The 23,930-nt window shown below is 42.8% G+C and overlaps 1 protein-coding gene across 2 annotated transcripts; it reads right to left on the bottom strand.

Moving 5' to 3' along the window:
* Positions 1 to 19,026: 19,026 nt before the first annotated feature.
* On the bottom strand, positions 19,027 to 23,176 carry LOC138764430 (actin-3, muscle-specific-like). Of its 2 annotated transcripts, none has more exons than XM_069940354.1 (2): positions 22,450 to 23,176; positions 19,027 to 19,728 (listed from the first exon to the last, which is right to left on the bottom strand). In XM_069940354.1, exons 1-2 carry the CDS (start codon positions 22,932 to 22,934, stop codon positions 19,050 to 19,052), a joined length of 1,164 nt encoding a protein of 387 aa, XP_069796455.1. In that variant the 5' UTR covers positions 22,935 to 23,176; the 3' UTR covers positions 19,027 to 19,049. The 2 variants fall into 2 exon arrangements, with proteins under 2 accessions (XP_069796455.1, XP_069796454.1); XM_069940353.1 differs by having other exon boundaries at positions 19,028 to 19,728; positions 22,405 to 23,176.
* Positions 23,177 to 23,930: the final 754 nt, after the last annotated feature.

Below are 23,930 nucleotides of genomic sequence, written 5' to 3'. Positions count from 1 at the left end.
TGGGTGTGTAAAGAATTCAAACACTTTTCTCCTTTGCAAATAATTTATTTGAATTAAGTCTATTTTGGGGGAGAAAAATAGAGGAGCAGAAGTAGGCTGTTCAGCCCATCCAGTCCACCCCATCATTCTATCCACCCCATCATTCTATCATGAGCTGATCCATTCTCCCAGTCAGTCCCACACCCCACCTTTCTCCACATAACCTTGGATTACGCTTAGATAGGATGGGTTTAAAGGGGTCCGGAACAAAGCTGGGGTGATTGTGGGTGGGACATTGGGGTCAGCATGGGCACATTGAGCCGAAAGGGCCTGTTTCCATGCGAATCTGTGCAGGAACAGAGCGTGTCAGCACGACGGGTAAGCAGGAGGCGGCACTCAACTGTTGTTTTGAGGATGTGAACGGTTTTTGTAAAATACTTTTTTATTTAATACTTCACCATGAACCACGTCAGTGACAATATGTACAAATATTCAGCATTAAACACTACACAATGACATTTTCCTCTTTTTCCCCCTTCCCCCACATCCTATAACTTAAAATAAGAAATGAAAGAAAAAAAGGAAGAAATAAAGAAATAAAAGAAACTAAAAAAGAGAAAATCGTGTCATCCAAAATTTCATATTTAATTATTTCACATTTCATACCTTGTTATTAATTTTGTATCTAATTTTCATATTTTATTATTTCATATTCAATTGTTTCATATTTAATTATTTTCATACTTGTATTTTATCACATTTAGAGATGGAGGTTTGAAATCAGCGGTTTCTAATATATTCTATGTAAGGTTCCCAAATTTGTTCAGATAAAGTATATTTGTCTTTTAGATTGTAGGTATTTTTTTCTAATGGAATCCACTTGTTCATTTTTATGGACCATTGTTGTATTTTAAAGGTTCTCTCCGTTTTCCACGTTATCATGATGCACTTTTATCCTGCTGCCAAGCGCAATCATAAATCTTTTTTGAGCCCTGTCTAATTTTTTGCCTTTTATGTTGTTTAACAGGAAGATTTTTGGGTCTTTCGGTATCCTATTTTTTATAATTCTATTTAATGTTAGGTTTAAATCCTCCCAAAAGGTTTTCACTTTTGTACATGTCCAAATTGGGTGTAATGTTGTTCCAATTTCTTGTTTACAGTGAAAGTGTCTGTCTGATATTGTTGGAATTTTGACTTTTGAGGTGTAACATATAATCCATGTAGCCAATTGTATTGTATTATATGAAACCGAGTATTTATTGTTTCGTTCTTTATTCGTATATTTAAATCTTTTTCCCAACCTTCTTTGGGTTTATCTATTGTTTCATCATTTTCCTTGTAATGCAATTTGCTGAACATGTTTGTGATAAGATTTTTTTTTACTATCCCACTGTCTGTAATTAAGTATTCATAGCAGCTACTCTCAGGTAATCTTAGGCTAGTTCCCAACTTTTCTTTTAAATAAGTTATCAACTGATCGTATAAAAATATTGTCCCATGTGATATTCCGTATTTATTTTTTAACAGTTCAAATGTCAATAAATTATTTCCCAAAAAACAATCTTTTATTCTTTTAATTCCTTTTCTTGCCCATTAAAAAAATAGATTGTCTATTGTAAAAGGGTTTTTGCGTTAGTAACATTTTTGGTATTTGATAATTTATCATCTCTCGTTCCAGATGTATTCTTGTCCATGTTTTTAATATATGATGTACTATTGGTAGATTGTTGAGTTGCACCAGTTTCTCATCCCATTTATCCAGTAAATGTTCAGGGAGCTTTTCTCCTAATTTATATAACTGAATCTTGAGCCAATCTGGTTTTTCTCCCATCTGATAAATATCTTAACTGTGCTGTCCTGTAATAGTTTTTGAAATTTGGTAGCTGCAGTCCTCCTTGTTTATACGCCCATGTTAATTTTCCAAAGACACTCTTGATTTTTTTTTTACCTTTCCATAAAAACTTTATCAATTTACTTAGTTTCATAGAAAATTCCCCTGTCAGGGGAATCGGTAGCATTTGGAACAGATATTGTAGCCGTGGAAATACCTTCATCTCGATGTAATTTACTCTCCCTATTAAAGTTAATGGTAAATCTTTTCATTTCTTTAAATCTTCCTGCATTTACTTTTATCAATGGTTGGTAATTTAATTTATACAAATGATTTAAATTATCTATCCTAATACCAAGGTAACGTATGGCCTGTGATGGCCATTTAAAAGGGGATTCACTTTTACATTTTGTATACTCGACTTAGTTCATTGGTATCACCTCACTTTTATCAATATTAACCTTGTATCCTGATATCGCCCCATATTCTTTCAATTTTGTATAAAACCTTTTTATTGATTTATCTGGGTCCGTTAAATATACTATAGTATAAGCTCATTTTAAATTTTTCCTCTTTTATTTTTATTCCCCTTATCGTAGGTTCTTTTCTTATGGTTCTATAGCCAAAGCAAACAGAGAAGGCAATAATGGGCATCCCTGCCTAGTTGACCTACTCAATTTAAAGTGGTCTGAAACATATCCATTTGTTACCACTTTTGCCAAATGATCATTATACAGTGCTCTAATCCAATTAATACATTTTTCTGGTAATTTGAATTTCTGTAGTACTTTTTAAAGTCCATTCCACTCTATCAAAAACCTTATCTGCATCAAGAGCTACTGCCACAGTTGGTGTTTTATTTATTTGTGGTGTATAGATTAAATTTTTTGCCACTTTTCAGTTGTTCGATTGCCTTATATGTCTCATCCAGGGTGGGAACCTCATCCAGCTCTAGCCTTAGGGGCTGTTGAGGGAGCTGGAGCAGGGCGGAATCTTGGACTGAGCGGTTGGCACTGAAAAGAGATTGGAAGTGTTCTGACCATCGGTTGAGGATGGAGATCTTGTCGCTGAGGAGGACTTTGCCGTCTGAGCTGCGCAGCGGGCTTTGGACTTGGGGTGAGGGGCCGTACACAGGCTTTAGAGCCTCGTAGAAACCCCTGAAGTCGCCAATGTCCGCGCTGAGCTGGGTTCGTTTGGCGAGGCTAGTCCACCACTCATTTTGGATCTCCCGGAGTTTGCGCTGAAGATGGCTGCATGCGCGACGGAAGGCTTGTTTCTTCTCTGGACAGGACGGCTTTGTAAGGTGAGCCTGGTGGGCAGCTCGCTTCTTTGCCAGCAGCTCCTGGATTTCCTGGCTGTTTTCGTCAAACCAGTCCTTGTTTTTCCTGGAGGAGAAGCCCAGTACCTCTTCAGTGGATTGCAGTATGGTAGTCTTCAACTGATCCCAGAGGGTTTCAGGGGACGGGTCCGTGAGGCGGATTGCATCGTCGAGCTTTGCTTTGAGGTTTGCAAAGCAGCAGGTATGGATGGAATCCCCCCAGAAGTCTGGAAGGCTGGCGGCAAAACTCTGCATGCCAAACTGCATGAGTTTTTCAAGCTTTGTTGGGACCAAGGTAAACTGCCTCAGGATCTTCGTGATGCCACCATCATCACCCTGTACAAAAACAAAGGCGAGAATTCAGACTACTCAAACTACAGGGGAATCACGATGCTCTCCATTGCAGGCAAAATCTTCGCTAGGATTCTACTAAATAGAATAATACCTAGTGTCGCCGAGAATATTCTCCCAGAATCACAGTGCGGCTTTCGCGCAAACAGAGGAACTACTGACATGGTCTTTGCCCTCAGACAGCTCCAAGAAAAATGCAGAGAACAAAACAAAGGACTCTACATCACCTTTGTTGACCTCACCAAAGCCTTCGACACCGTGAGCAGGAAAGGGCTTTGGCAAATACTAGAGCGCATCGGATGTCCCCCAAAGTTCCTCAACATGATTATCCAACTGCACGAAAACCAACAAGGTCGGGTCAGATACAGCAATGAGCTCTCTGAACCCTTCTCCATTAACAATGGCGTGAAGCAAGGCTGTGTTCTCGCACCAACCCTCTTTTCAATCTTCTTCAGCATGATGCTGAACCAAGCCATGAAAGACCCCAACAATGAAGACGCTGTTTACATCCGGTACCGCACGGATGGCAGTCTCTTCAATCTGAGGCGCCTGCAAGCTCACACCAAGACACAAGAGAAACTTGTCCGTGAACTACTCTTTGCAGACGATGCCGCTTTAGTTGCCCATTCAGAGCCAGCTCTTCAGCGCTTGACGTCCTGCTTTGCGGAAACTGCCAAAATGTATGGCCTGGAAGTCAGCCTGAAGAAAACTGAGGTCCTCCATCAGCCAGCTCCCCACCATGATTACCAGCCCCCCCACATCTCCATCGGGCACACAAAACTCAAAACGGTCAACCAGTTTACCTATCTCGGCTGCATCATTTCATCAGATGCAAGGATCGACAATGAGATAGACAACAGACTCGCCAAGGCAAACAGCGCCTTTGGGAGACTACACAAAAGAGTCTGGAAAAACAACCAACTGAAAAACCTCACAAAGATAAGCGTATACAGAGCCGTTGTCATACCCACACTCCTGTTCGGCTCCAAATCATGGGTCCTCTACCGGCACCACCTACGGCTCCTAGAACGCTTCCACCAGCGTTGTCTCCACTCCATCCTCAACATCCATTGGAGCGCTTACATCCCTAACGTCGAAGTACTCGAGATGGCAGAGGTCGACAGCATCGAGTCCACGCTGCTGAAGATCCAGCTGTGCTGGATGGGTCACGTCTCCAGAATGGAGGACCATCGCCTTCCCAAGATCGTGTTATATGGCGAGCTCTCCACTGGCCACCGTGACAGAAGTGCACCAAAGAAAAGGTACAAGGACTGCCTAAAGAAATCTCTTGGTGCCTGCCACATTGACCACCGCCAGTGGGCTGATATCGCCTCAAACCGTGCATCTTGGCGCCTCACAGTTTGGCGGGCAGCAACCTCCTTTGAAGAAGACCGCAGAGCCTACCTCACTGACAAAAGGCAAAGGAGGAAAAACCCAACACCCAACCCCAACCCACCAATTTTCCCCTGCAACCGCTGCAATCGTGTCTGCCTGTCCCGCATCGGACTTGTCAGCCACAAACGAGCCTGCAGCTGACGTGGACTTTTTACCCCCTCCATAAATCTTCGTCCGCGAAGCCAAGCCAAAGAAAAGAAAAGAAAGATAGATTAAATTAATAAATTTACAGATATAATCTGCCACTCTTCTATTTTTATCAAATCCTGTCTGATCTAGTGTCACTAATATTGGTACACAATTCTGTTAATCTATTCACTAGTAAATTTGCAATTAATTTGTAGTCTGTATTTAGTAAAGATATTTGTCTCTATGAAGCTGGTGACAGCGGCTCTTTACCTGTTTTTGGAATTACTGTAATTATTGCCATTTTACACGAGTCAGGCAAATTATGGATCTCTTCCACCTGTTTCATTTCCTCTAAAAGGGATGGAATTAATAGATTATTGAATACCTTATAAACCTCTGTAGGGAATCCATCTTCACCTGACACTTTATCATTGGGTAATGTCATTAGTGTATCATTTATTATATAATTGTCAGGGGCTTTAGTCATTTATTTTGATCTTCCAATTGTAATTGAGGTAATCAAATGTTTGACAAAAACTCATCGATTTTGTCATCTTCCCTGGGTTTTTGGTTTGATGCAATTGCTTATCGAATTTTTAAAAAATTTCCATAAATGTCTAATAGGTGAAATGAGATTGTTTATCCACCTTCCTTGTAGCAATGATAGTTTTTGTTGCTTGTTCTGTTTTTAGTTTCCAAGTTGGGTTTTCTCTCCTAAATCTTTGCTTAGTTTTCATAATATTTTCTCCACTTTTTATGTTTGCAACGTATAACATTTTAATTTTTTCTCTGTCAATTTTCTATTTTTCTCTATACCTTCCCTTCTCATTAAACCTTTCTCTACAGTTACTATCTCTTTTTCCATCTGCTCTATTTCCCAATCATATTCTTTTTTAGTCTTGGTCGTATAACTAATTATTTGTCCCCTAATAAACTCCTTCATTGCGTCCCATAATATAAATTTGTTACAGAATTTGAATTTGTCTCAAAATATATTTTAATTTGTTGTTCTATGTATTCCCAAAAGTCTTGCCTCTTTAACAATATGGGGTTTAACCTCCATCTATATGTTTTTGGTGGAATATCCTCTAACTCGATTGTCAATAACAAAGTGTTCTGTATTGGCCTATGTATTGTGTGGTTTATGTTAAAAAGTGACAGTTTGCCTTAGAGAGCCAAGGTGAAGGTAGACTGCTGAGAGAGTGCGAGATGGACTGAGCATGTGCAGAAAATGATCTCAAAATGTCTGGACTTGGACGATAAACCACCACTGGGTGGTGCTGTGGAGTGGAAGGAAGCCCAGAGCATGAGTCATGGTCTGGAGGACAGTTTAGAATGTTGGGATTCCAATAAGAGATGAACTTTCCGAAGGCAGCCAGAAGGATCCGGACCAGGCCAGTGGTTCCTCTCTCTCTGCAGCAACACAAGAAGGCAACTTTGAATTTTGTGCTCTCTCTCTCTCAAAGATCTTTTGGCTTCAGTTTACCGAATAAACTGAATTTTGTTTATGATCTTTACTTAGGTTGAGATCGAAGTTTTGTGAATCTTGTTTGTTTTGTGTCTAAGTTTTTCTGTGGGCTGATTGGAAATATAACTTAGACTTTAATTATATATGCTATATTTAGGCTGGGGAATTTATTAGTTTTACATCATTATAGAGATTTGCATAGTAACCAGTGGGCATTGTTATAAAAGGGGGGATTTTGAATTAAAGTTTGAAGGTGAATTTTTGTTAATAAAGTAATTGTTCATCTTTACCCCTGTGTGATTTGCCTTCTTTGTGGTTGCTGGTTTGATCTTGTAACATAATTTGGGGGCATCATCTGGGATCAAACCAATTTGCAAGCTTTATGGCCGATTGACTTGTGCTTAGTTATCAGTCGTCTGAGTTTGACTCAAGCTCCAGCTTGAAATTAAAAATAAACGGTGAGTGTATAAATCACCAGCAGAAAAACCAGCAACTATGAATATTGACCAGTTCATATCGAACCCTTCAGTGGTTAATTTAAAAATGGCTAATAAGTCAGAACTGATGGTTAGAGTTGGCAAGTTCAAACTTCTTACACTATGAACTGAGGTGGCAAAAAAGGAAATTACCCGAAAGATTGTTAAACACTATGTAGGAAAGGGGGTATTTGAAGAAGCTGCATTAGAACAGTTTCCAAAGAAGAAAACTTCAGAGGAAGTAAAGTTGGCTTTGAGAAAACTAGAGTTAGAGGAAAAAAGAGAGGCAGAAAGGAAAGCCGAATGGGAAGCAGTAAGGCAGGCAGAAATGGAGGAAAGGGCAGCTGCAGAGAGAGAAAGAATGGGAGCATGAGCTAGAATGAGCTAAATTGAGGCAGAACCTAACCCAAGGAGAGCGAGAAGCCCAAAACCCATGTGCTGGTCAGGAAGAGAGGTTTCTGGTCAGTAGAGAAGTGAGGTTAGTTCCTCCATTTGAGGAAGTTGAAATAGACCAGTATTTTCAGCTTTTTGAGAAAGTAGCTGTAAATTTAAAATAGCCACCAGACCAGTGGTCACACCTGCTACAAAGTGTTCTTAAAGGGAAAGCCCAACAGGTGTACTCGTGTCTCACTGTACAACAAGCAGCTGATTATGAATTTGTAAAGCAGGCTATACTCCGATCTTATGAACTAGTTCCAGAGGCAATTTCTACTTCTTGGAATTCTGCCACTCCAAAGATCTGTGGAATCCGTCTTTTTATAAATCCTTTTACGTCCACCCCTTCTTCGCCTTCTTTCAGGCCCATTATTTTTATATTTTTACGTCTGCTGAAAGGGTCTAAAATGCCCGTTCTCTGAGCCCATAAATCACGTGTCTTCTTAAACTCATCCCTATCTTCTGATGTTTCTCCAAACTCATTTGCCTCCATTTCCACTCCAATCCCTCCGTCTTTGTTTCCTCATGTCTGCCATAGCCTTCTCCATTCTCTGCATTTTTACTTCTGTCATGGGGTTTTTTTTATAGTACTGAGCTCAGCCATTATTGTGTCCATTAGAATCTTTATTTGACCGTCAATTTATTCCTCATCTACCATCTGTGTCTGTTATTTACCTTGTATTTTTTTTTCCCTGTAAGTCTTTATCCTCTTGATCTTCTTGTTCTATTTCTTGGCTCCGTGTGGTTCCCACTCCTCTCAGTGTTTTCTTCGCGGCCTCTCCCACTGCCGATTCAGTGTTTTGCCCTTGTCCCCTTGTCAATGCACACTGGGGAGTCGTGCATGCCTACTGGCATTCCTTTTTCCTGGCTCCGCAAACCAATGCTGCAGGACCTCCCCGGGGGTTCACTGCTCGGGCCATCGTTTTGGGGAGAGCTCCCTGCTCCTGGACTCTGGTAAGGCCTTCTTTATTTTTCTCCTCCAGTGATTTCTTTATCTCTACTTGCCGTTGTGGACTTTTCCTTCTTTGGAGTCGTCTTCAGGTTCTTCTTATCCTTTTTATCTTGTGACCTTTTTTTAATGTTTTTCTACCTTTTTCCCAACAGTGGAGGGCTATTTTTCCCGACCCACCGCTACTCCATCACGTGACCCACCCCCTGGGATGGGAAAGGTTGAACCATAATTGGGTAAAAAGTTACAGTGAATGCTGGAGGAACTCAGCCCATCTCGCAGAGTCTTTCAGAGATAAAGACACATCCCCGATGTTTTGGGTCTGAAGTAGAAACAGAGAACAGGAAGATGTCCACTGAAGACTGGCAGGGGGAGGGGTCCAGACCCACAAAAGGCATTAGTTGGACATAATGAGAGGTGAGAATTGATTTTGGGAAAAGGGAGGAGAACGAGAGAGAGGAAAGAGAGGAGAGAGAGAGAGAGAGTGAGAGAGAGAGAGAGAGAGAGAGAGAGAGAGAGAGAGAGAGAGAGAGAGAGAGAGAATGGAGAGAGAGAGAGAGAGAATGGAGAGAGAGAGAAGCTAGGTGAAAGGTGATGGGGGAAGAAGGGGTGCATGGTTTAACTGAAGCCAGAGATGTAAAACGGAAGAGAGTGACTAGAGTCACTCTCGCCTCAAACTCTCGCCTCAAACCGTGCATCTTGGCGCCTCACAGTTTGGCGGGCAGCAACCTCCTTTGAAGAAGACCGCAGAGCCCACCTCACTGACAAAAGGCAAAGGAGGAAAAACCCAACACCCAACCCCAACCAACCAATTTTCCCTTGCAACCGCTGCAATCGTGTCTGCCTGTCCCGCATCGGACTTGTCAGCCACAAACGAGCCTGCAGCTGACGTGGACTTTTTACCCCCTCCATAAATCTTCGTCCGCGAAGCCAAGCCAAAGAAAGACTAGCGTCAACATTGGGTCCTTTGGAAGATGTTGAGTAATGAGGAAATGGCCAAGGCATTGAAGAGATATTGTGGGTCAGTCTTTATGGTGGAGAATGGTGAGAGGGATGCGAAGGGAGGGGAGGGACTCAATAATTGGGACAGAAGAGATACCGAGGAGCCAGCCGATGGGACTGAAGGCGGACAAATCCCCCGGTCCTGATGGGATGCGTCCCGGGGTACTGAGAGAAACGGCGGGATTTACAGTCGATGCGTTGGTCGTCGTTTACCAAACTTCTCTCGATTGTGGGCAGGTCCTGGCCAGCAAACGTCACGCCTCTTTTTAAAAACAGATGAAGGCAGAAAATGGGTAACTATCGGCCAGTTGGCTTAACGTCATTAAGGATGAAATAGCGAGACATTTAGAACGAATGGGTTCCATCAGGCAGAGGCAGCGGGGATCCAGAAAGGGGCAGGTCTTGTTGGACAAACTTGCTGGAGTTCTTTGAGGGGATAATGGGTGCGGTAGATGGAGGGGAACGGATTAATGTATATTTGGATTTCCAGAAGGTATTTGATAAGGAGCTGCACAAGAGAATTATCAGTAATATCTAGATGATTTCTACGATGGATAACAGGAGTGAATTTTCCTTTAAACCCTGAATTGCTTTTGTTGCGAAATTTTGAAAGTGTTACTCCAAAATATTTGTTGTCAGATTCCCAATTAAAACTCAAGTTGGTTTTGGTAATAGCAAGAAAATGTGAGGCTTAAGCACGGAAATCTGAGATTAGAGAGATAGGACATTCAAATTCAAATTCAAAGCTCTCTTCCATTAGAAAAGAATTACGTATAATTTAAGGGATAAATATTTTATATTTTTGCAAATTTGGGGTTCGTATGCAAAAATAATAAAGTTAAAATTATGAATTTAGGGGGGAGTCACGTGATGGAGTAGTGGCCGGACGGTGAACTCCAGCCCTCTCCAGAAAAGTCGGGAAAAACAAGAGAAAATACAAAGGCACAGAAATACAAGTTAAAGAAAAATGAGTATAAAGGTGGAAAGAAGATGGAGACAAAAGGAGAAAAATCAAAATCAACGGAAAGAAGAGAGGAAGAGAAGACAACGGAGGAAAAAGGTGAAGGCCTTACCTGTCCGAAGAGGCCCGCTGTGGAGAGAAGACCCCACTACCTCAGGTCGGTAGAAAGAGAACTACAACAATGGCTCACAGAGCCGAGTAAAAGTGCGCAACCGCGCATGCGCGAGGAGTCGCGCATGCGCGATGCGCATGAAAAAAAACACACCGACGGGAGGGGGGACCAGCTGGGGAGTCGATCTCCACAGCCGGCAACGACAGCTGCAGAACACCTGCAGCAAGAAGAGACCACAGAAGACAATGGAAACAAGAAAGAAGAGGAGGAAAGGGCAGCAAAGAAACAACAGACGGTCAACCTAGAGGAAGAAGAAGAGTACAGGGAAATAGAAGAAGAAAAGAAAGGCAAGGTAAAGGAGGTACTTGCTCTTGTTAGAGGATACATGGAGTCATTTAAAGAATGGCAAACACAGGAATTCAATGATTTAAGAAGAAGAATAAACAACACAGAAAAGAAAATAAATAAAATGGATATGACCTTAACAGAAATGGGGAAAAAAATGGACAAGATGGAAGAACGGGCAATAGCAGCAGAAATGGAGGTAGAAGACTTAAAAAAGAAATTGGAGGAATCTAATAAAAAAACTAAAGAGACACAAGAATTACTAGCCCAAAAAATAGATATAATGGAAAATTATAACAGAAGAAATAACATAAAGATAGTGGGCCTTAAGGAAGATGTAGAAGGCAAGAATATGAGGGAGTTTATAAAAGAATGGATCCCTAAGGCCCTAGGATGTCCAGAACTACAGCAAGAAATGGAAATAGAAAGGGCACATAGAGCATTGGCCCCTAAACCACAACCACAACAAAAACCAAGATCTATTGTAGTAAAATTCCTAAGATATACTACAAGAGAAAAGGTACTGGAGAAGACAATGGAAAAAGTAAGAGAGGGCAACAAACCACTGGAGTATAAAGGGCAAAAAATCTTCATTTATCCAGATATAAGCTTTGAACTCCTAAAGAAGAGAAAAGAGTTCAATGCAGCAAAAGCGATTTTATGGAAGAAAGGATATAAATTTACACTGAAGCATCCTGCGGTATTGAAAATATTTATTCCAGGACAACAAAACAGACTATTCTCGGATCCAGAAGAAGCACGAAAATTTGCAGAACAATTACAAAAATAGACTGAGGGATGAAGACGGGTAATGAGAGCAAAAATTATCACGATTGATATATATGTGGGTAAAGACAAAAATAGACTGAGGGATGAAGACGGGTAAGGAGGGTAAAAATGACCACGATTGATATGTATGCGGGTAAAGAGGTATAAGAGTGAATAGAGACAATGGGCATATGTGAAAGTATCTGTAATTAGAGGAAAACATAGAGAGTATAGACAAGAATTAATAAGGGAAGGTAATGGAATAGAGAGAATAAGGAGGGAACTAAAAGAGTGACCTTTGTGACATATAAAAAACGAAATCTTTTCTGGGGGGGGCTGGGTGGGGGAAAAGAGCGGTCACTGCAAAATCAGTTGACGCTTGCGAGTGGATTCGCAAATCCAAATGGAGAGGGGAGATGTGGTTGTCCGACAAGGGATAAAGGGCAACTCAGGAGGGGAAGGGGAGATTGGGGATAAAGAAGATAGAAATAGGAGAATAAGGAAAATGTTGGATGTTGTAGGAATGTTGTCTGGTAAAGAGTTGAAAATAAGAAAACAGAAATGGAAAAGGAGGAAAGGTAATGATGGAAAAACGGAAAGAGAAGATAAACAAAATATAAAATGGCTACGCTGAACTATATGACTCTAAATATTAATGGAATACATAACCAAATTAAAAGGAAGAAACTACTAAATTTACTGAAAAAGGAAAAAATAGATATAGCATTTGTCCAAGAAACACACTTAACTGAATTGGAGCACAAGAAATTAAAGAGAGATTGGGTAGGACATGTAACAGCAGCATCGTATAATTCAAAAGCAAGAGGAGTGGCTATATTAATTAGCAAAAATGTGCCATTCAAAATAGAAGAGGAAATAATAGATCCAGCAGGGAGATATGTTACGATAAAATGTCAGATATATTCAGAGCTTTGGAATCTACTTAATATATATTCACCTAACGAAGAAGATCAAAAGTTTATGCAAGATATCTTTTTGAAGGTAGCTAATACGCAAGGGAACATACTAATAGGAGGGGATTTCAATCTGAATTTGGATCCAAATATGGATAAAACGGGGAAAAAAATTAACAGGAAGAACAAAGTAACCAAATTTATAATTAAATCAATGCAAGAAATGAAACTTGTGGACATATGGAGGAAACAAAACCCAAAAGAAAAGGAATACTCATACTACTCGACTAGACATAAAACATACTCAAGGATAGACCTATTCCTGTTATCAGCCCACATACAAGGGAGAGTTAGGAAAACGGAATATAAAGCTAGACTATTATCGGACCACTCACCCCTGTTATTGGCAATAGAGCTAGAAGACATCCCTCCAAGAATGTATAGATGGAGATTAAACCCCATGCTACTTAAAAGACAGGATTTTAGAGAATTTATTGAAAAACAATTAAAAATGTACTTTGAAGTAAATACGGAATCAGTGGAAGATAAGTTTATACTATGGGACGCAATGAAAGCATTCATTAGAGGGCAAATAATAAGTTATGCAACCAAGATGAAGAAGGACTATAATCAGGAAACAGAGCAGTTGGAAAGGGAAATAATAAACATAGAAAAAAAATTAGCAATAAAGGAAGATACAACCAAAAGAAGAGAATTGGCGGATAAAAAAATAAAATATGAAACATTACAAACATATAAGGTGGAGAAGAATATAATGAAGACAAAACAGAAATATTATGAACTAGGGGAAAAAACACACAAAATCCTAGCATGGCAGCTTAAGACAGAGCAAACTAAGAAAATGGTATTGGCAACAAGGAAAAAAGACAAACAAATTACATATAATCCAAAAGAAATTAAGGAAAACTTCAGAGAATTCTATGAACAATTATACCGAACCGAAAACGAAGGGAAAGAAGGGAAAATAGATGAATTTTTGACTAAAATTGAACTACCAAAACTACAAATAGAGGAACAAAATAAATTAACAGAACCATTTGGAACAGTAGAAATACAAGAGATAATAAAAAATTTACCAAATAATAAGACACCAGGAGAGGATGGACTCCCAATAGAATTCTACAAAACATTTAAAGACCTAATAATACCGCCCCTCCTGGATGTAATCAACCAGATTGATGAGACACAAAACTTACCAGATTCATGTAAAACAGCAATAATTACAGTGATACTAAAACAAGGGAAAGATCCACTCTCACCAGCGTCATATAGACCAATATCTTTGCTAAACACAGATTATAAGATAATAGCTAAACTATTAGCGAACAGATTAGCAGAACAGGTACCGAAAATGGTAAATTTAGACCAAACTGGATTTATCAAAAAAAGACGCACAACAGACAATATTTGTAAATTTATTAACTTAATTCATGCAGTAGAAGGAAATAAAGCACCGGCAGTAGCAGTTGCTTTAGACGCAGAGAAGGCCTTCGACAGAGTAGAATGGAATTACTTGTTCAAAGTATTGCAAAAATTCAGTTTACCGGAGAAGTATATTAATTGGATTAAAGCATTATATAAGGGACCGTTAGCGAAAGTGACAGTAAATGGACATGTATCAAAGCAATTTAACTTAAGCAGGTCAACGCGGCAGGGATGCCCACTATCACCATTATTGTTTGCGCTAGCTATAGAACCACTAGCAGAATCGATAAGAAGAGATAATAATATAAAAGGAATAAAAATAAAAGACAGGGAATATAAAATCAGTCTGTTTGCGGATGATGTGATAGTGTACTTAACAGAACCAGAACTATCAATAAAAGAACTATATAAGAAATTGAAGGAATATGGAGAAGTGTCGGGATACAAGATAAACGTAAATAAAAGTGAAGCAATGCCTATGAATAACGCGGATTTCTCAAAATTTAAGGAGGAATCCCCATTCAGATGGCAAACGCAGGCAATAAGATACCTAGGTGTGCAAATAAACAAAAATCTAGGCCAATTATATAAACTCAATTACAATCCACTAATGAAAAAATTACAGGACGATTTAGAGCATTGGAAAGAGCTACCACTAACACTGATAGGAAGGATAAACTGTATTAAAATGAACATTTTTCCAAGGATACTATACTTATTTCAGGCATTGCCAATACAACTGACAGAAAAATTCTTCAAAGAGTTAAAGAAAATAATAAGGAGATTTTTATGGAGAGGGGGGAAACCGAGGATAGCACTAGACAAATTAACAGAATGGTATAAACAAGGAGGCTTACAATTGCCAAACTTCAAAAATTATTATAGAGCCGCACAATTAAGGTACCTATCAGATTTTTATCAAACAAGGGAAAAACCAGACTGGACGAGACTAGAATTAGATAAAATAGGGGAAAAGATACCTGAACACATATTATATAAATGGGACGAAAAATTGGTACAACATAGAACTTCTCCAGTATTACACCATCTCCTCAATATATGGAAGAAGATTCATGTAGAAAGAAATAAAATAAATTACCAAATACCAAAACTAATATTGACGCAAAATAAGCTACTCCCTTTTACAATAGACAACCTTGCCTTTAGAAAATGGGAAAAAAAAGGGATTAAAAGAATAGAAAATTGTTTTTCAGGAAGTAGATTCTTATCCTTTGAACAAATGAGAGATAAGTACAATATAACGGGAGATACAGCGCTGGCATATTACCAACTGAGATCCTACTTGAAAGATAAATTAGGAAGCAACTTGAGTTTACCAGAGGGAAGTAACCTTGAATATGTGATTACAGATACAATGTTAATCAAAAGATTTATAAAAAATATGTATATTAAACTGCAAGAAAAGGAAAATGAGGAAACAAATGGTAAAACTAAACAAAAATGGGAACAAGATTTAAATATAAAGATAAAAAAGGAAACATGGGAGAAGTTATGCTCTGGAACGATGAGAAATACAATAAATACGAGGCTGCGTATGATACAATATAATTGGTTACACAGACTATACATTACACCGCAAAAGTTAAATAAATGGGACCCAACAGTATCTGATAGATGTTTTCGATGTAAAAAAGAAAGGGGAACAACAATTCATGCAATCTGGACATGTGAGAGAGTAGAAAAATTTTGGGATGATCTCAATCAGATATTAAATAAAATAACAGAAAACAATATACCAAAGAATCCAGAGATCTTTCTCCTAAGTAACATAAAAAATAAAGAATTTGGAATTGACTTGGAGGATGCACAAAAAAGATTTGTTAAGATAGCCCTAGCTGTAGCAAAAAAATGTATTATGTCAACCTGGAAATTGGAAGATAATTTGAAAATACAACAATGGTATATAGAAATGAATAAATGTATTCCATTAGAAAAAATAACATATAGTTTAAGAAATAATATTGAAATATTCGAACAAGTATGGGAGCCTTACATTAAATACAATAGCGAAAACCTACCGGGAACAAACATTACCTAAGTTGATGGAAGGAGAAGAAAAGAATGGACTCAGTAGAATTTCTGGTGTATTTTTGTTGAATGACAACATTGTCTAACTGAATTAATGCAACCTAGATTGTATAACTAAAATGGATGAGAGGGGGGGGGGATGGGGGGGTGGCTTGGGAGGAGGGAGGGGGGAGGGAGAAAAAGTCACTGTAAATGTGTGGAAAAGAAAAAGTGTATATCATGGCTATTGTGATTTATGGTGTGAAAAATAAAAAATTTAAAAAAAAAAAAAAATTATGAATTTAGAATTCATTTTTCTTGATCACTGAAGTTTTCCCTAAAAATATAATTATTTTATGATGTTTTTGAGGTCTTTGAAGGTCAACTAATGCAATCGGACTTAATTATTTGTAATAGTTTTACAATGAATATTTTACATATTCGTTTTGGGATTAGGGTTTTTTTGTAGTTTGTAGTTTTTTTCAGTGCTTTATGTTTGTGACAGAGTGTATAGATATGTTTTTGGAGATAAATTGGGAAAGGTTTGTTAGAATAGGTCACATAAAAACACTTTAAAACAGATCTTATTTGAAATACTCAAGCTCTGTCCCATGCTAGACATATTGGCTACTCAGCCTTTTCAAGAGCTTTGGAGAGTGCCCAAGAGACTTCACTAATGGATTGTTGTTTACCAAAGGCAACAGATGAGAGAGCAGGCTGGAGCAACAGATTGTCCGGAAGAGATCTTGCTGTTCTAGGAGGGTCATGTGGTTTTGCAAGGAGAAAGAGTCAAACAGGCTTTCTCTCAGAGAGAGAGAGAGAGAGAGAGAGAGAGAGAGAAACTTCTTCTACAGTGTTACAGCCAGCAGAAGCAGCTGGGATGGAACAGGACAAGCTGGCAAACTCGTGGAAAGCCCCATTTGGAAGATGGCCTGATAAAAGCCCTTGTGGTTCATGCAAGAGGAGAGGACTCGCTGTCTAATGTTTCACTTGGAATAAGGGAAACAAAAAGGAAACTCTGTGGTGACCTGAAAGAAAGAGATTATCATCTGGAAAACCCTGAAAGGGACAAGTTTTGTCAGCAAGACACTGGAGTGGCTGATGGAAGTACATCAGTTGTGGATGTCCTGGAACAACAAATCTCTCTCTGAAAACCAACAAGAACCTTCCTGAGCGGTAACCATTTACCTTTCAAGCACCAAAGCCTGGTGAACTTTATGTTAAATGTATAAGAATTGCCTGCAACCAGTGAACTTGGAGGAATGAGAAGTGAGATTGGACTGTGAACCAAAGAACTTTTCTGAACTTACACACACATTACACACATGTGCGCTTAGAATTAGAAGGGGGTTAAGTTAGGTAAAGTAAGTTAATAGTGATAAGTTAAAGTTTGATCCTGTTTTCATGTTTAAAGATAATTAAAAGCAACTTTTAAGTAACAATTTGTCTTGGTGAATATCTATTGCTGCTGGGTTTTGGGTCCTCTGGGCTCGTAACAGTTTTTATAGATTTTCAACATATATTTGTTATTTTTTTATTATGTAGCTATGTTGTAATGTTCTTGATTTTTGACATTATATATGTTGAATAAATAAAATATTCAAAAAATAAGATACAGATGAATGGAGTTGGGGGGAAGTGCTTGGGACGGATTGAGGATTGGTTAACTGACAGAAGGCAGAAAGTCGGTATAAGTGGGGGATTTTCTGATTGGCAGGAAGTGGGAAGTGGGGGAGCCACAGGGGTTGGTGCTAGGCCCGCAGCTACTCACCGTTTACCTTGATGATTTGGAAGAGGAGACAGAGGGTCGTGAGGCCAGGTTTGCGGATGATACAAAATTGAGTGGAAGCGCAAACTGTGCAGAGGGTGTGGAAAGGCTGCAGAAGAACATAGTTAGGTTAGGTGAGTAGGTAAAGGTCTGGCAGATGGAGGACAGCATTAGTAAATGCGATGTCATCCACTTTGGGTGGAAAAAAAGAGCAGATTATTGAAATGGTGAAAGACATCAGCCTGCTGTCATGCTTGTGTATGAATTGCAAAACCTTGGGTTGCAGGTCCAACGGGCTATTAAGAAGCGAAATGGAACGTCGGCCTTCATCGCTGAGGAATCGAATTCAAGAGCAGGGAGGTCGTGCTGCAACTGTACAAGGTCCTGGTGAGGCTGCACCCGGTTAACTGGGTGCAGTTCTGGTCTCCATACTCGAGGAAGGATAGACTGGCCTCGGAGTCCGTCCAAAGGAGGTTCACCAGGTCGATCCCTGAGATGAGGGGGTTGACCTACAAGGAGAGACTTAATCGTCTGGGATTATACTCACTTGAATTCAGAAGAATGAGAGGAGATCTTATAGAAACATATAAAATTATGAAAGGGAGATAAGATAGAGGCAGGAAATTTGTTTTCACTGGTAGGTGAGACCAGAACTAAGGGACATAGGCTCAAGATTCAGGGTAGATTTAAGATGGAGATGAGGGAAAACTGTTTTTTCCAGAGAGTAGTGGATCTGTGGAATTCTCAGCCCAGGGAAATGGTTGAGGTGACTTCATAAAACATATTTAAAGTTCAGTGAAATAGATTTTTACATAAAAAAGGAATTAAGGGATATGGGGGAAAGGTGGAGTTGAGTCAATGATCAGATCAGCCGTGATCTCATTGAATGGGGGATCAGGGTCAACAGGCCGAGTGGCCAACTCCTGCTCCTGTTACTTGTGTTCTTATGTATTGCCATCCGGTTGGAGGGTGTCCAGGTGGAAGGTGAAGTGGGGAGGGAAGCAAGGGGGAAACGGGAAGATGGGTGTGAGGGGAGATGGGTAGGGAGAATGGGGAGAGGGTGGGTGGGGGGACGGGGAGACAGTGCGTGGGGAAATGGGGGAGGGAGATGGGTGGGAATGGGGAGGAGATGGGTGACGGGGATCGGGGAAGGAGACAGGAGCGGGTGGGAACAGGGCAGGGAGATGGGGGAAATGGGGAAGGGTGGGGGGAACAGGGGAGGAGGGCACATGGAGGGGGATGGGGTGAACTGGGCGAATGAGACATCTGGGGCTGTATTGACACATTGACTCTGTTTATTCCGTAGACCCTTGTCACCCTACGTTACATTCCCAACCCCCCCAACCCCCACCCTGAGGAAGGCTCTCCCCTCCCTCAGACACACATGCGGTGCACCACACCAGGCCCCCTCTCCAGGTATTCCTCCCTCCTCAGCCACATGGACTGGAAGGTATTCATGCAGGCAATGATGGAGCCGCCAATCCAGGTGGCAAACTGGCGCTGGGGCGCGGCGTAGACATAAGGCTTCCCCTCTCTCTGCTCCACCCCGTCCACCTCCCTCTGCAACCTGCTGGCCAAGCCGGGGAACATGGAGGAGCCGCCAGCCAGGACAATGTTGGCCAGCAGGTTGGGCTGGGCCTCTGGCCGGCAGGACTGCAGGCTGCGGGCCACCAGGGTATGGAGGCTGTCTTCACTCAGTCCCACCGCAGCAGGTCGGAAGAGGGCCTCAGGGCAGCGAAAACGCTCGTTGCCGATACTGATGAGGTGGCCATCGGGCAGCCGGTAGTCAGTGAGGTACTGGCTCTCGTCGGCCAGGATCTCCTCGGCGAACTCCTGCGCCACGTAGCAGCGGGTCACCTTGATGTCGTCCACCACATGGGTCTCGTCCGCCGAGAACCTGTTGCCGTTCTCCTCCAGCATCTGGCCCAAGTAGCGGGTCAACTCTTTGCCGGCCAGATCGAGGCGGTAGGTCGCGTGCGGCAGGACATACCCATCGAGCACCGGCGCTGTGTACGAGGTGCCCAGGCCCGACTCCACCACCAGGCCGCAAGTCCTGTAAGACCGTAAGACTTAATTTTAGTCATACAGCACAGTAACAGGCCCTTCCGGCCCATGACCCCGTGCCGCCAAATTGACCAACAAACCCTCCCCTCCCCCCCAACACAGTATGTTTTGAAGGATGGGAGGAAACTGGAACCCCGAAGGGAACCCCCCCACAGTCAAGCCTTACGGACAGCATGGATTTGAGCCCTGATTGCCAGCACTGCATCAACCGCCGCACTACCCACGTCACGTAGCACCTGATGGAGGCTATTCAGCCCATCGCCAGGTCTGCCCTGCCATTCAATCCACAAGCTGATCCATTTCCCAGTGGCATCACTATGGTTGGTTTCACCCAGAATGGTAACTCATGGAATCAACCCCCTACCCCCCTCCCCATAGACCTCCTTGAATTACGAATTCATTCTCAAGAATGTTATCAATTTACAGTTCACAAATACGCATGACTACAATATTGTAGCTAAAACACCAGAAAACTTGACCAAAGCAGCGACTGTAAAAACTCCAGCAGCAACAAAAACAACAGCGCTTGCTGATGCAGACAAAACCCCATGATTCGAAATGTCATTGTCATTGGGTAATAACGATGGCTCTGACCAGAGCACATTAGAAGGGTCAAAATGTAAACAAGCATCGAGTTTTAGCCTCATAGATCTAATGATTCATGTCAGCTGGGCTTACGAGAAATGTTTTTGTTGTTATAACGAACGGCATGGAAATTTTTTTATTTAAAAAATACATTTCTGCTGAAACACTGCACCAAAATTTTATAGACAGTCATTTTCGTGTCACCCGGTGTGGTTCGCATCCCCCCCTAGTGACCCCAGTGACATTCCCCACCCAGGGCCCGGCCTCCAACCCCCTGTAACCTCCGATGGTCTGGCTAATCAAGAGCCCGTCAGTCTCTCAGTTAATGCCACACTGTCGCCGAGCGCCAGCTACTGGCACTGGTACCCTGCGCTGTCTGTAACAATGTCTGAATGAGTTCTTTCCCCCCCCCCTCAGGCCAGGAGCCATCAGACGCTCCTTGTGTGATGGACCATTTCCTTTCCAGAATTGTCCTGATGAACCTCCTCTGAACCCTCTCCCACGTCAGCCCATCCTTTCTTGAAAGAGGAGACCAAATTTCCCCACAATACTCCGAGGGAGGTCCCGCCAGGGCCTTATCAAGCCTCAACGTCACATCCCTGCTCTTAAATTTGATTCCCGGTGTAATGAACGCCTGCGACGCATTTGACTTCTTCACCTTATGACTTAACCTGCGGGTGATTCTGCACGAGGTCTCCCAAGCCCCTTTGCCTCCGGGCATTTTCCCCCATTTTAAATAGTTGATTTCTTCTATTGAAGTGCACAATGGTAGACTTTCCAGTATTTCATTTGACACTTCTCTGCCCGCTCTCCTAATCCGGTCTAACCAGTGGTTCTCAACCTTTTCCTTTCCACCCACATCCCACTTTAAGTCATCCCTAGGCCATCAGTGCTCTGTGATCAGTAAGGGATTGCTTAAGGTGGGATGTGGGTGAAAAAAGGTTTGAAAACCACTGTTTTAATCATCCCTCATTATGTGCACAGTTTCACAACTCCAAAGGAAATGGGCCAACGACCATTTTCCTTAAGCAAAATATTTCAGTAACAATTGGGTCTGGAGCAATGATTCTCAACCTTCCCTTCCCAGTCACATCTCACCTTAAGCAATCCCTTACTAATCACAGAGCACTGATGGCATAGGGATTACTTAAAGTGGGATGTGAGTGGAAAGAAGGTGATTGAGAACCACTGGTCTAAGTCCTTCTACTGCCTTCCGGTTTCCTCAATGTTACCTTCAATTCATCTGTAAACTTGGCCTCAAAGCCGTTCATTCTATAGTCTACACGTGTAATAGTCAATACCATGTTAAAGTTGACCCATCCCCCCCTTTGCTGTCCACGCATTGGAGCTCCCAATGCCCTGATCACCGTCTCTCGCCTATGCCCCAGTTGCCTGCCCAGTGGACCTCCCGACGCCCCAAAGAATGCAGGTGACTGTATACACTCAGGTAATCATTGAATTTTTTGGGTCAAATTTGGGTGGTGAGTTTGAGGCAGGTCAGAGGCTTGACCACGGTAAGTCCCTGCATTGTTCAAGATGTCCAGAGTTCGGACGGCCGGGTCCAGGTAGTAAGTCTGTGGTCAGGGCAGTGGGAGCTCAGACAGGCGGGCGGTTGGAGCATCAGGAGTTCGGGTGGGTGGGGCATTCGAGAGTTGGTGGTCAGGCCATCAGGGTATGTGGGGCTGGGATGGGGGAGTGGTCAGGGTGTCAGGAATTCGGATGGTTGGGCGGTCGGGAGCTGGGTGGGCGGGCAGTTGGGGCATCAGGGGCTGGGATGTGCGGGCGGTCAAGGCCAGACAGGGGCCGACTTTTACATGAGTTGTATGATTTTTGGGCCAAAAGAAAGTCGGTGGGGGGGGGTGAAATTTGACTGTTACACAGTACCGATGAACATCCAGCACTTACCGCGGTCAAAAGTAATATGTACGTAATAGATGACCCCCTAAATTTTACCCTAAACATTGGTCCACCAAACACCCTCCCTGTTTCCTCAGCACGATCTAACCCTCCACCAATCTTAATATCATCTGTAAACTTGACCCCAAAGTGTTTCATTCCACAATTCGTTTCGTTGATGTACCTGCCGGTGGAGTAAAGGGACAGGAGTGGCTGGTGGGTCACATACATGGCAGGGGTGCAGAATCTTTCAAACAGGAGCTCGGCTAACTTCTCGCGGTTGACGACGGGTGACAGCGGGGTATCCGACAGCAGGACGGCATGCTCCTTGGTGTTCACCTTCAGCTCCTCGTAGAAGACGTGGTGCCAGAGGGACTCCAGGCCATCCCAGTCGGTCACGATGCCATAGGTGACCACGCTGGGGCTGGAGGGCCGGGACCAGCCGGCCGCTGAGCCCTTCCTTGGCGCCATCACTGCCCGCGAGGGCAGCACCGCCTGCGGCCGGTCATCACCGGCGAAGCCAGCCTTGGTGTAGCCCGTGCCGTTGTCCATCATGATGGCCACCAACTCGGTGAAGGGGCTGGCCATCTGTGGGCCAATGGGGACCTGATCTTTCATCGGAGCCAGCGGTTCCCTCTCTCCCTCGCCCTCCCCCTTTCTCGATTTCTCTCTCTTTCTCGCCCCCATCTCTGTCTGGGCCATTTCTCTCTCCATCTCCCTCTGTTTTTGTCCCTCTCTTTCTTTCTCTCTCAGCAGTTTTTGTCTGTTTCTCTATCACTTTGTTCTCTGTCTCTCTCTCTCCTCCTCCCTCTCTCTCTCTCCCTCTCCTCCTCCCTCTCTCTCTCTCTCTCTCTCTCTTCCTCTCCCTGCACCTGTAGGAGTTGCCTCTTAGGAAGAGGATCAGGCTCAGGCTGGACCCCGTTTCTCCTACCAGGCCTGGTTGCCAGAAACAAGGCCTACGACCTCACAGTAGTCCCCCTAGTGATGGAGGTGTGGGGTGGGGGTTTGGTGGCAGGGGTGAGCTCACAAACAGTCACTGGGAGAGTGGGAGTGGGACTCCCTTCTCGACTTTTCCCCGCCCTTCCCTTGCCCAAGTCTTTCCCTCATCCCATCTACATGGAAAACATGACGTACACGATATACCCTCACTTCAGCTGGCTGAGAGGTAAACAAGGAGTGGCCATTACTTACTCTGCCGCCCCTCGCAGTGCGAGAGAAAGAGAAGTGGAAGGGAGACCCTTCAGAATCACTGAGTGTCCGAGGATTCACTTCCCGCAGCCTCTGCGGCCATGCGGGCCCCTGTTCGATCCGTCGGCTAACCCGAGCTCCAGGTCCGAACCTCCGGCGTGATCAGGAAGCTTCCAGCGCCCTGAGGCCCTCCTTGCCCTCTGTAGTCCTCCCATTTCCCCCTTGTCCCGTACCACTTCCCTCGTTCTCCTTAACCACGTCTTCTTTGCCTTCTCCCTCCCCCACTCCCCACCGCTTGGAGGTGGGAATATGGTGTGTACCGCCAGTGCTGGGTGACCTCTCCGGTGCAGATTCCAGGCATGCTCCGTTCCGGGAACCCCTTTTCAAGGCCTCACCTCCAGGTGGGCCTGCGTTTCAGGCTGCATCAGCCAGCTGTGGCCTGCGTTTCAGGCTGCCTTGGCCAGCTGTGGCCTGCGTTTCAGACCATGTTGGCCCGCTGTGGCCTGCGTTTCAGGCTGAGTT

The sequence above is a fragment of the Narcine bancroftii genome, chromosome 5 (genome assembly GCF_036971445.1).
Source record: "Narcine bancroftii isolate sNarBan1 chromosome 5, sNarBan1.hap1, whole genome shotgun sequence".
NCBI lineage: Eukaryota > Metazoa > Chordata > Chondrichthyes > Torpediniformes > Narcinidae > Narcine > Narcine bancroftii.
Note: the sequence above shows the minus strand (reverse complement) of the source record. Positions and strands in the feature narration are given on the sequence as shown.